General features: G+C 35.0%; 1 protein-coding gene across 1 annotated transcript in view; it reads right to left on the bottom strand.

Moving 5' to 3' along the window:
* BTAF1 (B-TFIID TATA-box binding protein associated factor 1) overlaps positions 1-23,182 on the bottom strand; it is an 87,858-nt gene that overhangs the window by 46,035 nt on the left and 18,641 nt on the right. The window contains exons 3-13 of the mRNA XM_070780473.1: positions 21,143-21,257; positions 19,281-19,427; positions 10,946-11,109; positions 8,151-8,287; positions 6,467-6,596; positions 6,139-6,207; positions 5,060-5,149; positions 4,054-4,149; positions 3,768-3,944; positions 2,930-3,070; positions 1,990-2,114 (exon numbers count right to left, since the gene is read on the bottom strand). Of these exons, the coding sequence (XP_070636574.1) occupies positions 1,990-2,114; positions 2,930-3,070; positions 3,768-3,944; positions 4,054-4,149; positions 5,060-5,149; positions 6,139-6,207; positions 6,467-6,596; positions 8,151-8,287; positions 10,946-11,109; positions 19,281-19,427; positions 21,143-21,257 (1,391 nt within the window). The remainder of the gene's footprint in view (positions 1-1,989; positions 2,115-2,929; positions 3,071-3,767; positions 3,945-4,053; positions 4,150-5,059; positions 5,150-6,138; positions 6,208-6,466; positions 6,597-8,150; positions 8,288-10,945; positions 11,110-19,280; positions 19,428-21,142; positions 21,258-23,182) is intronic.

Here is a 23,182-nt window from a genome sequence, read left to right as displayed (position 1 = left end):
ATTTTATGGCAAACTCAAATTATCTTCCTTCTCACAGATTAGATTTTAAATGTGAAAGCAAGCAAAGGCACGAGTTGGCTAACAACCTGGACCATAGGATTCCTGTCACATCCATGAGTCATTTATAAAAGTCACCTCAAATTAGCAAATTATTTACAAGTAGCATTTGAAATATATACCTCGATAGAAAAACACATGAGGAAAAAAGAATATGTCAGTGTAATTATCTGTTCTTTTGGCTCCTCTAAGGAGGTCCATCTTTTAATGATATTTTCATTACTTGCAGATTTAAATGAACGTCGCCTTTTACATTTATTTACACATCTAGTAAATTTACTTATAAAATTACAACTTAAACACATGCACACACAGACATAAAATAGACTCAAATATGAAAAAGCATTATAGCAGGTCTTGTTAATAGTGTAACTCTTCATGCTCCAAATACATGCTGCATTTCTTCTTACATAAGCTGGAAAGTATCTGCCAAATATCACAACATATGAAGCAAATTTTCTAAGGCAATTTTGAAAAAAAAAAAAAAAAAGATCGAAAACTACATTATTTCACACTGAATTAACAGAATTTTCACTACATTCTTTGATTTTGTTTTTACATTATCTAGCTTTTCCAACACTGTCCACTTGATTATATACATACATTTTTTAAGTCCAAAGCCTTTTTTATTTTTTAGGGCAAGTGCAAACAAACCAAGGCTCACAGTTCAAGTTCACTCTACATGAGTTTTTAAATAAAGTTTTATAGAATTACAGGTACGTTCATTCCTTTATGTATTATCTACAAGCGCTTTTGTGCTACACAGACAGAGTTGAGTAGCTTTGACAGAGATCATATGGCCACAAAGCCAAAGCCTCACTATCTGGACAGAAAAAGTTTGCCAACCCCTAATAATAATTAAGAATTCTTGCATTTTGCAGCTTGAGAAGGGCTTTCACACAGATTAACTCATTTAACCCTTATACCAATGAAAGTGTCTGAAAATTAGGAAACACCATATATGCACTACCATTTCAATTTTTCTCTTCACTTTATAGGCACTTATTTTGCTATTCCAATTTTGGGTTGTCCCACTAGCCTAAATTTAACGTTGAAGGACGACCGCAGGTCAGTATTACCTGAAACATTCTCTCCCTTCCTGATAAGTGATTACTGAAATCAAGAAAATATTTATTTGTGAAACATGAAAAACATGTGTGATGTTTTTCACACATCAATGATTTTCATTGGAAACAGATTTACTCACAGGACCAGAAATCATTTATAATCATAATTACATAAACATTCATTGAATACACTTACTAGCCTAAGAAGAGTAATTAACTTTTTCATCTAATTTTTTTTTCTGTATCTCCAAAGATATTAATATTTAGGAGCCAGTCTAAAAGGCAGGGAATACATTAATTAGCTAAGCTTTATTTCAGATATCAAGACAGTAAAATAAATGACACTAAATTTTTGGTTTATGTCTTTGCTTTACCCATTCTCTGCTTTTGAACATTGTATTACATTATTATGTATTCCCTTCCTGTTAAGTGATTATTGAAATCAAAATATTTCTTTGTGAACATCACGAAGAAAATGCTTACAGAGTAGCAAAATTTGGAAATGTAAAACTGATGTTCACTGATAATTCTATTAACCACAGTCACAAAGGCTACAAAATTCTATAGTCTAGAGCTAGGGGTGAAAATAAAATGGATAACTGTTTATCTAAAGTTAACTATGATAGGATTAACAAGTTGAATGATTATATAATGGAATTAACCCAAGAATATAGCCTCTCTAAGTTTCTGCCCCCAAAGAGCTGGTGGCTAGAGAATGAAGAAGAAAAGTCCTCCTGAAAATAACTGTCTTTGGCATCCCCTACTTACAGTGCTGTTCTAAAAGATTCTAGACTATCATATGTTTAATTATCTGGAACTGTATGTAAACACTTTCTACTTTATTCCATTGAATAGAAATAATTACCTGCATTGTTGAACCTGAGGATAAGTTAACAAGGATGACAGAAGAGTCATAATACTATTTGTTGAAGCTGTTAGATCATCTAGTTCCAGAAGAGCATCCCATAATGTATTTATAATGAAAGGTACCTATAAGATTGGTTATCAAAAAAAGTTATTAATTTTGCAAGAAATATTCACCAGCCATGCCAAACTGTGTTTCAGGAGTCACTATTGATTCAATAACATATACAACCCCAATGACCTTGGATAATCCCAGTTCTGAGTAAAGTTAAGGAGGAAACATTATTCGTCTTCAACAATTCTCTACCCTTCTTTTTAATGCCACTCAGCTTTACTTTGGCATTTACCTTTCTAGCGAGGTTCATAATGGATGGAGAATTCAAGAAATAAGACATCCCAACTGTATTTTCCATAAAAAAGAATCATAAACTTTGAAAACAATACAGCTTACACATATATGTCAGGACCCTCTGAGCAATTTTAATATAGTTAAAACATTCTTAATCATCATGAAAAGACAAATTTATTTTCTGAGCTTTCGAAGTACTCTCAAATACACATGTTCTGGTTTTAACAATAGAGGGAAATCAGATGGACCTTAAAAGAGGCATTTCAAAAATGAAAACATAATAAAAAATCAAAAGTCAAAATCAAAACAAGCAAAAATCTCATTTGCCTAAAAACCAGGAATGAAATGAACAAGGAATGGTTGCTTTCTTTTTAAGGAAGTTCTCCACATATTCTGTACATGAAAGGGAATAAAAAGACACAATTCATTCTTCCCAAGAATATATATATCAAGATCTTATGCACCAGAGGGCTGACATAAGAAAAATGGAGATGTAAAAAAAAAAAAAAAAAAACCAACCTCAATGTTTTTTCTAACACGCTACACAACAAATGTAAAAGGCTCTATAGGAAAAAAATGCAAAAATATTTACTTTTTGTGTCTGAAGATACACAAGGCTTTCTACCACAGGTACTAATGATGCTGCAGCAACAGCTCTGACATCATCATCAAGATCCTGGAGTCCTTCAATTATTCTAGTTAAAACTTTAGGCAATAAAGTATTAATTACATCCTGTAAAAGAGTACACCAAAACAGATTAATTTCTATAGTGCAAGTGATGTGCTTAAAAAATCTTTTATTAAATTAACATACAAAAGTATAAATTCCAATATTTATTTTAAAAGAACCATGTAAACAGAAATGAAAACAGTGTCATTAGACGCCTATGTAATTAATCTCATTTGAAAAAGAACATAATAGTATTAATACTTCGCTATTCAATGTGACTTGAAACATCAGAACGTGTTTTCAAGGCAGGAACATGAATTCCCACTGTGAATACACATACATATATACTCCTATGCTAGAACCTGAACTTCTATCTCAATCACTGACAACCAAAGGGAATATGAGAAAAGAAAAAAGAAAATCATCTCTTCCTGCTTCTCATTACTCCAACCTACCCTCTTTTCAATTGCCCCAACAGTCAGCACCCAAAGGTTACTCCTGTGATCATACACTAGAAATCTCACTGAGAATTGGGCTTGCTATGAAACAGAAACAGGTTTCCAAGCATAATTCTCTTTTAATTCATACTTAAATTGTTAGTAGCATCACCTGTCTCTATGATACTACCTCAAGGAGGCAAATCTTGAAGGACTGGCTTATCTGTAACACTAAGAATCTAGAGCCAGTTCATTTAATTAATGAGAATAAACTAAGAGGGGGAAAACTCTCCCATACATGCTTCAAAAACTGAAGTGTTTACCTGACGAACTGCCAAAGCATACTTTATTCCTAGCAGACCACCATGTCTAACTTCCCACTGTTCTTGTGTAAGTAATTTAAGCAGCACATCCACAGTCTTATGAACTCCTGTTTCATTCATGTGTTTTAACACCACACCTAACGTTTGAGCACAAGTTTCACGAACCGGTGCCACAACCTAAAAATGAGAAAGCAAGAAAATTCACATTTGCAAAAAAAATATATACATATATATATATTTTAAGAATCTGAAATCTGATTGGGTAAAGCCTCCCTTAGATACTTACTTCATCAGAAACAAAGTCTCCAAATCTGTCTAAAGCGAACACACAAAGGAGTCTAATAACCAAGTCTTCCAACCACTCTTGATGCTGTTGAATCATCTGTTAAAATTATCATTTTAATAACACATTAAAACATATTAGGTCCAAAAATCAAAACTAAACTATTACAGCAAACTAAAACAAAACACTGGGACAGATTATTTTAGCTGTAGGAACAATAACCAAACTATGGAACAGTCCCAGTTACTACCTTCAATATTAACCACATCTTCTTTGATGATTATTTATTTGGATATACTGTACCAAAATCTATAAAATTCATGAATTCTATTATTTTACTTGCACTCCCAGAGAAATTGAGAAACCACTTAAGGTTGTTGTAATATCAACTACATCTATTCAGTTCGGTTCAGTCGCTCAGTTGTGTCCGACTGTTTGCGACCACATAGACTGCAGCACGCCAGGCTTCCCAGTCCATCACCAACTCCCAGAGCTTGCTCAAACTCATGTCCATCAAGTCCAAGATGCCATCCAACCATCTCATCCTCTGTCGTCCCCTTCTCCTCCAGCCCTCAATCTTTCCCAGCATCAGGGTCTTGTCCTATGAGTCAGTTCTTCGCATCAGGTGGCCAAAGTATCTATTATCTAGCCTATTACTACTGCCTCCATGTTACACCAGTCACACTGCTTATTGACCTTTAAACTATACTCTCATTCATCTCACTCTACATTCTAATCTATTACACCCTGCTCAAATATGAGTGCTTCTACATACTTTTCCACTCTGTATTTCTGAACATATCTTTCCCCTGAACTCATTCTTTCTCTATCTATAATATAAATAAACCTCTTCCTAATTTTTTAACCTTTTTCCTTATGTTCACCCCTCCATATTTCTTACTATTTACCTCTCATTTCTACTTCATGGCACATCCTCTGCTACTTTCCTGAGAAAGAGGAGATCTACTGAAATCTGATGATAATTTTGATTTACTACACTTACACTTACCTCTTCTAAAGTGCTATCTCCCATTTTACCACCACTTTTCCCATGAGCTTTAAGGATTTCCCTAAGTCCAGTGCCTGCACCATGTCGAACCTAAAAAGAACCAAGAAGCAAATATCGGAGGTTAAATGCTTAAGAAACAGTGTTTAACTTTTCTTCAATATGAAAAAGGGATACTAGATTTTTAAGAAATTGGAACAAACTGAGTGGGACTTCACAAGAATGTGTTTTTCTTCTACTATCCAAGAAGAGTTACATATATTTATCTCACAAGTTTGATTATATGGATTTTATTTTTTTAAAAGGCAAAAAATAGCTATGCTGAGTTCTGAGATACTAATCTGCTTGGCTGTCATTCCTCTACTCTCTACTTGCATTCAGCATTATCTACAGCAAAGGAGAGAAAAGAAGCATCATATAATGTTCTTTATAGTCCAAACACCAATATTTTAGAAATAAATACATCAAAACTAAGGTTCAAAGCCACCAGTGTTAAACATCAAAGGAAGCCAATTTAAATAAAATGTCTCATGACTAACACTTTATTGTAGCCCTGAAGCTTCTGCAATGTCACCTGGGAGGGGAAACACGCCACCGACACTGCCCCCATTACTAAAGGCCCCATTCGAGTTAAAACGTGAACAGTTTCGAACAGAAGTACATCTCGGAGCAGAAAGCTAAAGGCAAAGCTAAAGCTAAAAGGTATTCCAAAACAGTGTTGTAAAATTACTCAGAGACCAACCAAAGAATCTTTTGAGACTACCAACCCTCAATTTCAACCAGAAGAACTTCACTTTCATCTCTTCTACATACTGAGAGCTGTTCAAGATCTTTTTTGAAGAAATATTTCTGAGGCTAAGCTACCACTTGCAAACTACTGGTCTTAATCAAAACTGTCCACTTCCAAAGGAAGTTTTTTACTTAGAGAGATATGCAACTCTTTATGAAGTGCCCTGACAAGTGGTTCTGAGAGGGACATAGGGGAAAAATAAGGACTCTGACAAGACAGATTATGATTGATATGGTTTCTATCATTAGCAAAGAAAACAGAGTTGAGAGAAATTGTAATGAAGAAATCCTACCTCCCAGGAGGGATTAAAAAGGTCATTGCAAAGTTCTTCACAAAAGCTTTCCAAAGGCCATTCATTTGTCTGAATAAGAAAAACCAAATAAATATTACTTTAAAAGATCTATTTTATGCCAATAATTTAAGTGTATTTATTTGTAGGACTAACAATAATAGTCAGGCTTTTAAATAATCAAAAAATTTTACTAACAAAAAGTACTTTGATTTTTAATAACAAAATTTCTCAATTAACAGATTATTATATTATATACCATCTACTAATACATTAGTATGAAAAAATTATAAATGATTTCAAAGGATGCTTCAGGGTATTTCAGTAGTACCTCTTCAATTAAGGGAGAGCTGTCTGGAATATTATCAATCAGAACTTTGGAATCAACTGCAGACTGATTAATAACAACATTTGATGTCTTTCGTCTCTTTTCTTCTGGTTCCCCATCTGTGCTATCATTGCTTAAAAAAAAAAAAAAAAAAGGTCACCATTTATTTAAAAGAAGTGAATACAGAACACTGTGGACCACAATGAATGTAAGAAAGTAGACTGTGTTTACCCACAGAGCTCTTTCCTACAACAGGATTTGGTAAATAACCCTGGATTATTACCTACTATTTGGCTTAGCCCTCAGCCAAAAAACATATGATGTAATATGGTGACAGTTCTCACCTTACAAAAGTAGCAGTCTTAACTTGTAGCCCTCAGGCCATCTCTCTGAATTCACTCTCTAATACTCTTACTTCTGTCTACTCATCCCAGCCATACAACCTTTCTGTTTCTTGAATATTACATGATTCAGGTATTTATACTTGTTCCCTTTACCTGGAATGCACTCCCCTTGGAAGATCTTCAATCCTCATTCAGAGCTCGTAATTATTATGGAAAAAAAAAATCTGCATATATGGATCTTCCTGGGGAAGTTGTCCTAGTCTCTAGTAACAGTAAATACGCTCTCTGACAATTGAGCAAAACAATCCAAACGGTACTCCACAGCTAAAGGCAATGTCATCAAAATGTTTTTGGAAATCAAGCAGACCAAGATTTAAGTTAACCAACATCACTGTTTTAAATAAGCAAAAAAATGGATCATTATTAGAGAAATGTAAATCAAAACTACAATGAGGTATTGCCTCATACCAGTCAGAATGGCCATCATCAAAAAAGTCTACAAACAATAAATTTTGGAGATGATATGGAGAAAAGGGAACCTCCTTGCACTGTTGGTGGGAATGTAAGTTGATACACCCACTAAGGAGAACAGTATGGAGATTCCTTAAAAAATTAGGAATAAACTACCATATGGCCCAGCAATCTCACTGCTGGGCAAATACTCTGAGAAAATGACAGTTCAAAAATACACATGTACTCCAATGTTCACTGCAGTACTATTTACAAAAGCCAGAACATGGAAGCAACCTAGATGTCTACTGACAGATGAATATGAAGTTGTTGCATATGTATATGCACACATAAAGTGGAATATTACTCAGCCATAAAGAGAGACAGATCTGAGTCAGTTGTAGTAAGGTGGATGAACCTAGAGCCTATTATACAGAGTGAAATAAGTCAAAGAAAAACAAGTATCATATACTAATGCACATATATGGAATCTAAAAAATCATACTGATAAACTTACCTGCAGAGAAGGAATGGAGATACAGATGTAGAGAACAGATTTATGGACACAGCAGGGGAAGGGGAGCATGAAACAAACTGAGGAAGTAGCACTGACATATTTACACTACCATACGTAAAACAGCCAGTGGGAAGCTGCTATATAACATGCGGAGCCTAGCCTGGCACTCTGTGACGACCTAGAGGGGTGGGATGGGGGTGAGGTGGGAGGTAGGCTCAAAAGAGAGGGGACACACAGTTATGACTGATTCACACTGTTGTATGGCAGAAAACAACACAATATTGTAAAGCAATTATCCTCCAATTTAAAAAACTTTAATTAAATAAAATGGTATAACTAAAATACATACATAAATGAGCAAAAAAAGGATTACTACCTCTTCTCATTCGTCTCTACGGCATCCCTGGATCTCTGTTTTGCAAATAATTTGGCCATTCTTTTAGCTTTGTTCTTTTGTCTATTGCTCATTCCTGTTCGAAACTCTGAGTCAATCAGTTCAGCGGCCTGGAGAGTCTAAAAGAATAAAAGAATGTGCAGTTTGAACTTTTGAAGTTAAAATATATACCCACAGTCTCAGCCTCAGAAGAGGACTAAACTCTATAAGTTTCACTATAAACAAACTGATTACATTCTTCTTTGACAGATTTATGCTATTCTGCTGTATAGCTGTACCATAATTTCACTCTCTTCTTCCTTCTTCCCTATTCTTCCAGTTGCCAGGAAAAGCTCATGTGTTTCTTAACTTTATGTCATAGATGTGGCAAAAATGTATGATCCTGACTCCAGTGAGGACTCTGAAGAGGTGAAACTTTAAAAAAACATAATATAATCTAAAAGTTGTAAGCATGTTAGTCGCTGAAGTCACTCAGTCATGCCCGACTCTTTGCAACCCCATGGACTGTAGCCCACCAGGTTCCTCTATCCGTGAGATTTTCCAGGCAAGGATACTGGAGTGGTTTGCCATTTCCTTCTCCAAGGGATCTTCCCGACCCAGGATTGAACCCGGGTCTCTTAGACTGCAGGCAGATTCTTTACCAACTGAGCTACCAGGGAAGCCGTAATGTAAGCATTAAGAATGTCAATTTTTTAAAAAATTATAATCATCTTCTACTAAAAAAATAAAAGTAATTATAGCCATAAGTAACTGGCTTCCCAGATGGCTCAGCAGGTAGGATTCTGCAGCAATGCAGGAGACACAGGAGACCCGGGTTCAATCCCTGGGTTGGGAAGATCCCCTGGAGTAGGAAATGGCAACCCACTCCACTATTCTTGCCTGGAAAAGTATATGGACAGAGGAGTCTGGCAGGCTACAGTCCAAGGAGTCACAAAGGGTCGGATACAACTAAGAATGAAGACCTGATAAGTAACTGGTCTTTCCCTCTTAACCACTCACTGCATACCACTTTTGCTCCTTCTTCCATTCATAGGAGACATTATTAAGGCTGTGAATAAAATGCTTTAATACAAGCCTAAAAATCCTTCTGCCCTTAACTGATTTAAGATTCAACTGAAATGTACATTACCACAACCAGTCAGGGTCACTGGTGTGGGTGCCCTGCTATAGACTTGGTCCAGGGACCACTAGCATATATACAAGGCAACAGAGCAGTGATGAGCACTATAATACAACAGTAAACCTCAGCAGCTCTTCCCAAAGGTCCCTGACATCTAAAGCCAACCAAATTTGGATTCTGCCAAATTTGCTGCTGCCATCTCCTTTCCAATTATTCTGTCTATAGCCTATTTTCTCTAATACACCTATTAATTTCCGTACACAATATCCAATTACCACACTGTGATCACGTTTGTTTTCATTTATTTTATTCTGTTGCTTTTTATTTATATCTTATGCTTCAGTTCATACTCCATCTTTCTGTTCTTTCATGTTTGTTATTATATTTTCTGCCTCTTTATACTCTTCCCTCCAGAATCTACTCTTTTTTCCTTGTCTACAAAAGTCCCATTATCATCACACACTCCTCAATGCTAAAAAACTTACTTACAAATTCTAATGATTTAGAGGACAACTAGAATAATGGCAAATAGAACCATTCTCTACTCAAGCAAAAGGAAAGGCCAAGGGAATGAGAAGACATGGGTCTCATGTAAAGCAGGCCAAGAAGAGCACTAAATCCCCTGAAAGGTACTATTTCACGTGTATGTACATTCTTCTGAGGAGAGAGAGCCAGAGCTTTTACTGGAGCTTATGAAGATTTTAATGTATAAAAAAAGAAGCACACAGGCATCCACTGGGAATTGGAAAAACAGAAACAGGAAAAATACAGAGCAAAATTATGGTACAGCCATATAAACAGAAAGAAGTTATCAAAAACCAAGGTGATCAGTCTGTATATATGGACGGGTATGGATGCATGCTCAGTCATGTCTGACTCTTTATGACCCCATGGACTGCAGTCTGCCAGGCTCCTCTGTCCGTGGAATTTTCTAGGTAAGAATTCTAGAGTGGGTTACCATCTCCTGCTCCAGGGGATCTTCCTGATGCAGGGATCAAACCCATGTGTCCTGTGTCTCCTGCACTGGCAGATGGATTCTTTCCCACTGTGTCTCACCGTGGAAGCCCACACACACAGGCAGACATGGCTTAACAAGGACTTGTGCGTACACAGAAAATTTCAGGAAAAAAGGACAAATAATTTCTAAAGGGTTGCTGTGAGATACAGGGAAATGTGTGCCCATCATTTATCACAAAGACGCTTACTTCATATCGTAGGTCCTTTTGCACTGTTTCAAAATTTTCATCCTGTTTGCTCTTTCTCAAAAGAACCAGCTCTAAAGATTTCCAGTATCAGCATATCTAACTATAATAGCCCTTACTATCTCCTACCCTCTGAAATATTTTTTTTTCTTCATTGAAGAATAAAGAAAGAGCAACTGGCGCAACTATGATTTCTCAACACCAGTGTCTCCTGAGAGGCCCACCGCGGCTTTTATCTACTAGCCTAGCATCTGTGAGGCAGGCAGAGGCTGCCTTCTACCTCTTCAGAATCTAGCACTAAAAAGTCAACTTATGGAGATAGTAAATTACGGTGACACTAAGCAACAATGAGCAGAAATAAGGAGCGCTTTTTTTTTAATTGCAATTGCATATCAAAATAAAAGCAAATCGCCTGTATTATTACTTGCAGTCAGACAACCAAAGGTTTTACCTACAGGTTGTTTGTTTACAAGGGCTGCTGAAGTTGGGGTATAATCCAAATCTTCATCATTAAAGAGCTCTTCAGTGCTCATTCCAATCGCTTCTCCCATATTAAGGCCAAGTTTTTTCTGTAACAGCTTTCGTTGGCGTGCTATCCTCTCCTTAGGATCCACTTCACCTTTAAACAAAAAAGAAATATATTTTTTTCAAATCAGTTAAGACACTTTCTATACATGAAGATCAAACTCGATTAAATTAAAAAAGTTTTTTAAACTATTAGAACACCTCTCTTGATAATAAAACAAACCACACCACTCACAATCTCTGAACATGTCATAAACTTTATTATCTAATAGAGTAAATATTTTACTGAATCTCGGAAAATAGCATTCTAGCTAACAAAAACACTCTAGGAGTAATATCACTCACTGATGTTACCCCACTGCCCTAACTGTCAATTATCAAGTATATATAAAATAAGATATATTCCTATGAACATAAACCAATCTTATTCTTTTATAGCTACCCTTTGTACATTCTCTGAAATATCTAGCCAGGCTTTAAAAAAAAAATCTAGACTCTATTTGACAGAAAAGATCTCAACAAATACATGTTTATTCCAAGTGTGGCCTTTATAGTCCTCTGTTTATTTAGTTATCTATTTGATACCCCAAATAAAAGACAAAGGCATAAAAGTAGATTTTGAATGTTCCAAGTAAAATCCCTCAATATTTCAATAGAAAATAGATCAAAAGATATCATTTTAAAAATAAAAATTTGGGCTTAAAATATTTAAGCTGCAAGATATGGTTCTATCATTAGTTTCCAATAACAGCTGACTAAGTTCTTTTGGACTCCAAAGATAACAAATTCTAGCTAAAAAAAAGTAAACAACTACCTGAAGGCACTGGAAAGAGAACAAAAGTAGGCATATACTTGGAGGAGTCATCAGTGCCTGCAAGAAAGCACGGCATTAAGTGACTTTCCCATTTTTGAACCTTTTTAGCCTAAAGGTAGACCCAGTCTACGGTATATTGGGCAGTCATATCCTACATTTAAAAGTTGTGCAAAAACCCAGTATGTCTGGCTTGAAAAACTAGAGGAAAGAGAGTCAGGAACAGCATAACTATTGGAAAATAGAGAAAAAACCCAGAAAGAATAGAACCAGACAGAAAGCCAAATCTCTGGATGATCTCTGAAATATGCACGGACAGCACAGACTCCAAATAGTTCAAATAAAGCTAAAAATTGAATTGAGATTTGAATTGTTGCCCACCACAAATGAGATCGAGTTTGCAATTTGAGTTTCATCAAATTAAATACCTATTAAAACAAGCAAGCAAAAACAACCAAACAAATCAAAACACTCTGAAGAATATAACAGAATCTAGCCTGCAGTATAAACATTTACAATATGAGAAATACAATCCAAAATAACTGACATACAAAGAATCAAGAAAATGTAACCCATCCCAAAAGAAAGCCAGTTAATGGAGATAAATTCTTATATCACCTAGATGTTGGAACTGGAAGACAAAATTTTTAAGCAACTAATATAACAATATTCAATGTAAAGGAAGATACTGTCACAATAATGAGAAGATAGGATACCTCATTACAGAAACAGAAACTATTTTAAAAAACAGAATCATATACTTGAAAAGGGTGACTTATATGTGCAAAACATGCCAGTTTTTTTTTAAAGTGAGTCTGGAACTAAACAATACTTGAAAATTTTAAGTCAACAAATGTGCTTAACAACTTAATTGAGATAACAGGACAAAGTGTAAGTGAATTCAAAGGTAAAGCTATACAAAGTCCCTCATCTAAAGAACAGGGAAGGGGAAGAAGATCTGAATAAACAAACGACTTAAATATAAAAATAACAAAATAATTCTAATAACATCAAAAGCAAAACTTAAGAATTTATATTTTTAAAACTACAAAATATTAGTTTAAGAAATTAAAGATCTCAATAAACAGAAGAACATTCTATGTTAATGGATCAGAATACCTAACACTAAGACAGTAGTACTTCTCAAATTGATATACAGATTCAAAACAATTTCTATCAAAATATCAGCTGGTTTTTCACAGACACTGACACACTGATCTTAAAATTCATACAGAAATGCAAGAGACCAAGAATATCCAAAATAATCCTGAAAAACAACAACAAAGTTGGAGGGTCATACTTCCTGATTTTAAAAATTACTTCTAGAAAGCAACAGTGATCAAGACAATGAAATACTGACCCAGACATCAATCAAATAGAATTGAGAGTTCAGAAATAAGACTATATGTCTGCAGACAAGGGTGCAAAAACAATTCAATGGAGAAAAAAAGAATCTTTTCAACAAATGGTGTTGAGACAACAGAATAGCCACATATAAAAAAATGATATTGGGGACTTCCTTGGTGGTACGGTGTTTAAGAATCCACCTGCCAATGAAGGGGATACCAATTCGATCCCTGGCCCAGGAAGATTCCACATGCCACAGGGCAACTAAAGCTCACAAGCCGAAACTACTAAGCCCACGTGATACAACTACTAAAGTCCATGCACTTGGAGCCTGTGCTCTGCAACAAGTGACGCCACCACAGTGCCAAGCCTGTGCTCCACAAGCAGAGCAGCCCCCACTCATCTAGAGAAAACCTCTGCCCAACAAGGAAGACCCAGTGCAACCAAAGAAATAATTAACAACCAAAAAAAAAAAAAAAACCCTCAAAAAGAAAAAAAAACTGTTAAGACTCTTAACCCCACAACATACAAAAATAAGCTCAAAATAGATCAAATACCTAACAGTAAGAGTTAAACTATGAAACTCTTAGAGAAAACAAAGGGATAAATATGACCTCAGATTTGGCAAAATCTTCTAACGTATGATATCAAAAAGCTTGAGAAACAAAAGGAAAAAGATAAACAGGATTTCATTAAAATTAAAAACTTTATGCTTTGAAGGTCAGGAAAGTGAAAAGATAATGCATAGAATGGGAGGAAATATATGTCAATCATTTATTAGATAAGAGGTTTATACACAGAATATATAAAGAACTCTTATATCTCATTAATAAAAGAACAGATATTCCACTTAAAAATGGGCGAACAACATGAATGGACAACTCTCCAAAGAAAAATATATAGAAATGGTCAATAAACACATGAATATATGTTCAACATCATTAGTCATCAGAAAAATGCAAATCAAAAGGACAATGAGGTATCACTTTATAGTCACTGGTATAGATATAGTCAAAATCAGTGAATAATAAGCAAACATTGGCAAGGATTGTGGAGAAACTGGAACATTTGTATCCTGTTAAAGGAATGTGAAATGGTGAAACCAGTCTGGAGAACAGTCTGGCAGTTTCTCAAATAGTAAAACAGTTACCACAAGACCCAGGAAGTCCATTCTTAGGAATCTACATCAGTTCAGTTCAGTCACTCAGTCAAGTCCGACTCTTTGCAACCCCACAGACTGCAGCACGCCAGGCTTCCCTGTCCATCATCACCTCCCAGAGCTTGCTCAAACTCATGTCCATCAAGTTGGTGATGCCATTCAACCATCTCATCCTGTCGTCCCCTTCTCCTCCTGCCTTCAATCTTTCCCAGCAACAGTCTTTTCTAATGAATCAATTCTTCGCATCAGGTGGCCAAAGTATTGGAGCTTCAGCTTCAGCATCAGTCCTTCCAATGAACATTCAGGACTGATTTCCTTTAGGATGGACTGGTTGGATCTCCTTGCGGTCTAAGGGGCTCTCAAGAGTCTTCTCTAACACCACAGTTCAAAAGCATCAATTCTTCTACACTCAGCTTTCTTTGTAGTCCAACTCTCACATTCATACATGACTACTGGAAAAACCATAGCCTTGACTAGACAGACCTTTGTTGACAAAGTAATGTCTCTGTTTTTTAATATGCTGTCTAGGTTGGTCATAACTTTCCTTCCAAGGAGTAAGCATCTTTTAATTTCATGGCTACAGTCACCATCTGCAATGATTTTGGAGCCCAAGAAAATAAAGTCTTTCACTGTTTGCATTGCTTCCCCATCAATTTGTCATGAAGTGATGGGATTGGATGCCATGATCTTATTTTTTTTTGAACACTGAGTTTTAAGCCAGCTTTTTCACTCTCCTCTTTCACTTTCATCAAGAGGCTCCTTAGTTCCTCTTCGCTTTCTGCCATAAAGGTGGTGTCATCTGCATATCTGAGGTTATTGATATTTCTCCCAGCAATCTTGATTTCAGCTTGTGCTTCATCCAGTCCAGCATTTCACATGATGTACTCTGCATACAAGTTAAATAAGCAGGTGACGATATATAGAACTGACATACTCCTTTCCCAATTTTACAATCCATTGTTCCATGTCCGGTTCTAACTGTTGTTTCTTGACCTATATACATATTTCTCAGGAGGCAGATAAGGTGGTCTGGTATTCCCATCTCTTTAAGAATTTTCCAAGTTTGTTGTGATCTGCACAGTCAAAGGACCATGATATCTACTAGTGTGGTAAGTATCCCTTAGAAGAAATGGAGTAGCCCTCATAGTCAACAAAAGGTATCTACATAGAAGAAATGAAAACATACATGTACAAAAATCTGTACATGAACATTTATTGCAGCATTACATAAAAGCCAAAAAGGTAGGAACAACCCAAATGTCTTCAAACAATGAATGAATACACAAAATGTTATATTCATACAATGGAATGTTATTCAGCCAGAAAATGAAATAATTTCATACCTATTAGTATGGCTGCTACCAAAAAATCAAAATAACAATAGCTGATAAAGTTATGTGGAGAAACTGAAAACCTCATAGACTGTTGGTGAGAATACAAAATGAAATAGGCACTATGGAGAACAATATGGCAGTTCTAAAAAAAAAAAAAAAAGATCAAAAATAGAATTACCATATGATCTTATAATTTCACTTCTGGGCATAGACCCAAAAGAACTGGAAGCAGGAATATCAATAGATATTTGCATGTCTGTGTTCACAGCAGCATTATTCACAATAACCAAAAGGTAGAAGCAACCCAAGTGCCTAATGACAGATGAATCGATAAACAAAACATGGTGTAAACATACACCGGAATTATTATTCAGCCTTATTAAAAAGGAAGGAAATTCTGACACATACAATACAGATAAACACAAAAGGAGATTCAGTTCAGTTTAGTCGCGCAGTCATGTCCGACTTTTTGTGACCCCATGAACCGCAGTAGACCAGGCCTCCCTGTCCATCACCAACTCCCGGAGTTCGCCCAAACTCATGTTCATTGTGTCAGTGATGCCATCCAACCATCTCATCCTCTGTTGTTCCCTTCTCCTCCTGCCCTCAATCTTTCCCAGCATCAAGGTCTTTTCCAATGCGTCAGCTCTCCACATCAGGTAGCCAAAGTATTGGAGCTTCAGCTTCAACATCATTCCCTCCAAAGAACACCCAGGACTGATCTCCTTCAGAATGGACTGGCTGGATCTCCTCGCAGTCCAAGGGACTCTCAAGAGTCTTTTCCAACACCACAGTTCAAAAGCATCAATTCTTCGGTGCTCAGCTTTCTTTATAGTCCAACTCTCACATCCATACATGACCACTGGAAAAACCATTGCCTTAACTAGACGAACCTTTGTGGACAAAGTAATGTCTCTGCTTTTGAATACGCTGTCTAGGTTGGTCATAACTTTCCTTCCAAGGAGCAAGCGTCTTTTAATTTCAGGGCTGCAATCACCATCTGCAGTGATTTTGGAGCCCAGAAAAATACAGTCAGCCACTGTTTCCCCATCTATTTGCCATGAAGTGATGGGACTGGATGCCATGATCTTAGTTTTCTGAATGTTGAGCTTTAAGCCAACTTTTTCATTTTATTCTTTCACTTTCATCAAGAGGCTCTTTAGTTCCTCTTCACTTTCTGCCATAAGGGTGGTGTCATCTGCACATCTGAGGTTTATTGATATTTCTCCCGGCAATCTTGATTCCAGCTTGTGCTTCCTACAGCCCAGCATTTCTCATGATGTACTCTGCATATAAGTTAAATAAGCAGGGTAACAATATACAGCCTTGACGTACTCCTTTTCCTATTTGGAACCAGTCTGTTGTTCCATTATGTTAAGTGGAAGGAGATTATGTTAAGTAAAGAAAGTCAGTCACAAAAGGATAAATACCATAGATTTCACTCAGATGAAGTACCCTGAGTAGTCAAATTCAAAAGATGAAAGTGAAACAGTGATTGCCGGTGTGGGGCAGGGGGTTTGAGGGGAGAAAGGGATGGGAATTATTGTTTAATGGGTATAAGGTTTCATTCTGCAAGATGAAAAGAGTTCTGGAGATTGGCTGCACAACAATATGAATGTACTTAATACTACTGAGCTATACACTTAAAAATGATTAAGATGGTAAATTTTATGTTATCTATATTTGATCAAAATTAAAAAACGGATATACCCTATAACAGTAATAAATACTATTTAGGAAAAAAAAATCTAAACAGTACTAACATGTACACTATAATATACATAAATGTTGGAAAAATTCTGCTAAGTAAAAAGAAGTCAGACACAAAAGACTACATACGATTCCATTTATATGAAATGCCCATAATAGGCAAATCTATAGATAAAGGAAGTAAATTAATGGTTCCTTAGGGATGGGAAGAAAAAGGAAGGGTGTAGGGGAATAGGAGTGTGATAAAGGATATGGAGTTTCTTCCTGAGGCAGTGACAATGTTCTAAAATTACACGAAACTGTAAATATATTAAAACTCAGTGAATTGTACACTTTTAAAATGGGTGATTTATGTGGTATGGGAATTATACCTCTCTATAGCTATAGTAAAAAAAAAAATTAAGGCTGCTCTCCTCAGAGGGAAAAACACTAGGCATCCAACATGAAACTTCTGGATCATAAATTCAGTACACTCACAAAGAGCTCCAAATCAGTCCTCTCATTTCAGGGAAAGTTTACTGCAGAAAATAATCAACACAACTGCAAAGGAAACAGACTGGCACCTATGCTAACCATGTACGTGTAATTTATAAATACATAGAGATCAACACAGATGAACAGACATTTCAAGAAAACCTAATTAGAGGGTTTTAATGAGCACTTTTTGTCACGCTATGACTTATCAGCATTAAAAACTGAGTTATAGGGGGAAAAAACTGAATTCTAAGAAAATCGGAGTTCCCAATCCTGCTTACATATCAGTCATCTGTGGGGTTTTTTCATTTAATATACGATTTCCCAGAACTCTCCACAGATGTATTAAATCAGCATCTTTAAGACACGTCCCAAGCACACTTTCTTTTTTAGTGACAAAAGTCACACTGACTTTTTTCCCTAGATAAGGCCCAATAATCTCTCATGATGTTTATGGGAACACTACTAAGACTGGTAAACTAATTAGTAAACTTAGAGATAACTTTTTTCAAATTGTAAAGTTTTTGAAGACTTCTACTTCCCTTATTTAAAAAAAACTATGCTTTTCTGGAACTTAAGCAAATTCTCCTCTTTATTATACTCTCCATAAATAACTACACTAGATTTTTCAATAGAAAGCATATTAGGCAAGAAGAAATGAATATCTGACTTTTTTTTTTAAGATGAACAAACTGAAGATCATTTCATTAACCTAGCTAGATAGATATCCTTTGACTAATGATTAGCAACAAAACAAAACACTGTTCTGTTTTGGTTTAAGTCAAAAAAGCAATTTATTTACTTACAGAAATCCATTAAAAACATCAAGGTTTTTTCCACTCAAGGCATCAATCTTGAATGGCCAAAACATTTATTTTATATCCAGATGGATTCTGTAAGTTTAAAGATAATGGGACAATTACCTAAGACTTATTTTTCATTTTTGCTTTGGTCATTAGCATCAGTAGATCCAATTACTTAAATATTTAAAACATGATAAAAAGAACTGTCATAGTCTCTAAATTTCAAGAATTCTGAAAACATTACCACAATTTGTGCTAATCCTGGATTTTAAAATCTATTCAACTAAAGCTCTCAGGTACCACTTTACAATTTCTATACTGAAATACTAAAATATTAATATGTATGCTGACATACTAATATCTATTAATGATGCATATATATATATGTGTGTGTGTGTATATATATAGCACATATTCAGTTAAGGGATGAAAAATATTCCTATTTGTTTTAGACAAAGTGCTCCTGGTCACCTTCCCTATGCCCCACATCTCAAACTGCAAACTTCCATGAATTTACATTTCATGGCATCTGTTAGGTTTTGTATGACTGTAACATAGCACACCAATAACAAAGTGATTTGAATACATACACATTTCAGATTTTTTTTCTACAGGACTATTACATACCTGATTTTTCATCTTGTACTTCAAATTCTGCACCAGCAGATCCCAAAAGTGATGCCCCATGTTGTAACAATCTACATATATCAAATCTGTCAAAATTCAATCGATCTGTAGTAGATGAGTCTTCCATAGCACTTTCTGAAGTAGTTTCTAGATGAGGTTTAAAAACATTCAATTTGATTATACAGCCAAAGTGCAGAATGAAAGAAAATAGCATTACTTTAGGTGAGTGGGTAGTATTTTAAGAAAAGTAAAATGTGGAGGAAGTAGAAAAGCTATTGTGGATTTATTTATGATCAGTTCTTATTTATGAAAAAACTATTTAGCAGATGGCTCCTTTTCTACAAACTACCAGAATGTTAGTGGGTATGTAACTTTTTGACTATACAAGCACAATATTACATGAAGAAATGTATCCCCATGTTGAAATATGTATATTAAAAATCATCTGTTAAACAGTTGAAAGATAAAGGTAATTTATCACAGTGATAAATTGAAAGATAAACATATTCATATAAATTTTCATAAATAACACTAATGAGCATCATCACTCCCTATACCTAGGAATATCTAAGACATAAAAACTACTCAATCAATAGGACTCATTTCTCATAATATAAGCAAATTACAATCTCCTGGCAAACTGCTAAAATCAAATATCGTATCTGGGACCTAAAACTATTTATAAAATGTTCTGTATTCCTCCCAAAAAGGTTATGCCGTTGTAAAATTTTATGTATACTATAAACTGTTCACTGACAATAGTTTGTTTAGCTGGTCACTTGCGTATAAGTCTTCACAAACTAAAGTATAATTGCTAAACTGAAAGGGAACTGCTATGAATTTCTTAATGTTTTCTAATGATGACAATATATTTGATACTAATGATACTATATATTTTAATGCTAGTGTAACTAATTTAAAGCTTTTTTGCAGGGTGGAATTCTCTGGCAATCCAGTGGTTAAGACTCCATGTAGTCAATGCAATGGGCTTGGGTTCAATTCCTAGTGGGGGAACTAAGATTTCATTAACAAGGTTGTGCTGAACGGAAAAAAAAAAAAAAAGTTTTTCTGAAAAGAATTTAAGTCCTAGTATCTCTGTATACCAAAATAAGCAGGGGTAATAAGTCGGAAAGAAAATGGCTCTTTTCTAAAACAATTTATAACTTCTTCTGGTTATGTATTTCTTTCGATGAGAGAAGACAGACTAACACAATCCCTCAAAATAATAGGTGGAGCAAATTAAAGTAAAAATTTTAGACGAGTTACAACAGGATAAAACTCGTATTACTAAAAGTGACTTGAAAATGAAATGCAGTTACACCATATTAAATTCTCACTTAAAATGTGTAACCTTATAAATTTGTAAAAGCATACATTCAAGTGTCATATATAACAGGCAGTCAGAAAACAAGTAATTTCCACTAAAAGACATCTAAAAGGCATAAGAGGACTAAAGATTGACCTTTCCAAATAGCCACACATAATTGTGCTTATTAAATTTAGTAAACAACTACCCTATTCTCACAGCAACAAGAAAAATTTGACTGTTTTAAATATAAAATATTTATACTTAATTGATTTCATTTTTTAGGGCATAAATTCTTGAGGACCATAATAATCTCTGCAAATCAACCATATTGTAGAATTAATAATTTAAAATTATTCATTAAAAATTCTCATAAAATTATATGAGAAGAGATTGTCTAGTACAATTTTTAAAACATGGTGAAAAAGCACCTTGTTCAATTTTATTTCCTGACAAGACTGCACCTAAAAGTATGAAAATTCAGCCTTTAAAAGTGGAATTACTAAAACAAAATGTATAGTTTTTACTACAAACTACTTTTTCCTCTTAAAAGCACCTTGTTTGGTTCTTGGCACGGGATTCCATTCAGGTACATTTTTCACTATAGCTTCAACAGCTTGTCCTGCTGCAATCCGAGTATCCCAATTTGTACTCCTTAAATATATCAAGACCTTAAAAAATTGTAAAATAAAAGTTACACACCAAAAAAATATTGTTTGTTCAAATAGTCAAAAGAGAGGAACATAAATATACTTATTAATTTCTAATTTAGCAGCTCTCAAATTTATACAAAACACTTTGCAATTATTAAAATCATTTATAAGATTTTCTATCAGTCACAAGAAATATCACTACACTTTAAAGAAAGGAAACAGGGAGGGGACGTCCCTTGTGATCCAGTGGTTAAGAATCCGCCTTCCAATGTAGCGGGATGCAGGTTCAATCCCTGGTTGGGGAACTAAGATCCCACATGCCACGGGGCGACTAAACCCTCGAGCCGCAACTACTGAGTCCCTGTGCCACAACGAGAGAAGCCCGAGCATCACAACCAAAGATCCCAAATGCCACAACTAAGACTGGACACAGCCAAAAATACAATTAACTTTTTTTAAAAAAAGAAACAGGAAACTTAATAAATAAAAGAATGCTTAAGTGAATTTAAAAAATGTTTTTAGCATACTAAAAAGCAAAGTACATATTAGTCATTAAATCCCTTTACTTAATGCCAAGAGTTATAAAACCATTAGAAAAGATAAGTAAGTACAGCAAGAGAGCAAGATATAAGACCAATATGTTGTACAAAAATCCACTGTATTTTTTTACACTTTCCACAATCTGAAAATGAAATTAAGAAAATGATATCATTTATAATAGTATCAAAAAGTATAAAATACTTAAGAATAAATTTAACCAAAAAAGTGCAAGACTTGTATACTGCAAACTAAAAAAAAAAAAAAATTCAAAATATTATTGAAAGAAATTAAAGAAGACCCAAATAAACAACACCTCATATTCAAGGATTAGAAGACTTAATATTATTAGCATAGTAATACCCTCTAAACTGAATATGGATTCAACACAATTTTTATCAAAATCCCAGCTTTTTTTTTTTTTTTTTGCAGAAATAGACAAATTGATCTTAAAATTTATATGTAAATTTAAGGTGCCCAGAATCACCAAAACAATCTTGAAAAAGAATAATAAAGTTGGCAGATTCATAGTTTTTTATTTCAAAGCTTACTACAAAGCAACAATAATCAAGACAGTGTGGTAACAGCAGGACAGATGCACAGATCAATGGAAAAGAATTTAGTTCAAAAATAACACTATGTGTCTATGGTCAACCAATTTTCAACAACAGTGTCAAGATAATTCAATGGGGAAAAAAGGATCTTTTCAATAAATGGTGCTACAGCAACAAAATAATGACTTAAAATCCCTACTTCATGGTTTCTCTGGTGGCTCAACAGTAAAGAATCTGCTTGCCAATGCATGAGACACAGGTTTGATCCCTGATCCAGGAAGATCCCACATGCCTCAGAGCAACCAAGCCTGTGTGCCACAACTGTTGAGTCTGTGCTCTAGAGCCAGGGAGCACAAATACTGAGCCCACATGCCACATACTACTGAAGCCTGAGCACCTAGGGTCTGTACTTCACAAGAGAAGCCACCGCAATGGGAAGCCTGTGCACTGCAATAAAGAGTAACCTCTAATCACTGCAACCAGAAAAAAGCCCATGCAGCAATGAAGACCCCAACACAGCCAAAAATAAATAAAATCATTTTTAAAAAAATAAAATAAAATCTGGACACAAAAACTTCACACTGGACACAAAAACTAACTCAAAATACACCAAGCACCTAAAAATAAGAACTAAAACTATAAAACTGTTAGAAGAAAACATGGGGATAAACCTCTGTAACCTTGGATAAGGCAAAGGTTTCTTAGATATGATCTCAAGAGCACACAAGTCATGTGTTTAAAAAAGATAAAGTCAACTTCATTGTAACTAATAACTTTTGTGCTTCAAAGGATACCATTAAGAAAGTGAAGACAACCTCAAGACTAGCAGAATGAATTTGCAAACCCCATATC

Source organism: Bos indicus, chromosome 26 (genome assembly GCF_029378745.1).
Source record: "Bos indicus isolate NIAB-ARS_2022 breed Sahiwal x Tharparkar chromosome 26, NIAB-ARS_B.indTharparkar_mat_pri_1.0, whole genome shotgun sequence".
Taxonomy (NCBI): domain Eukaryota; kingdom Metazoa; phylum Chordata; class Mammalia; order Artiodactyla; family Bovidae; genus Bos; species Bos indicus.
This window is presented reverse-complemented; position numbering and strand designations above follow the sequence as displayed.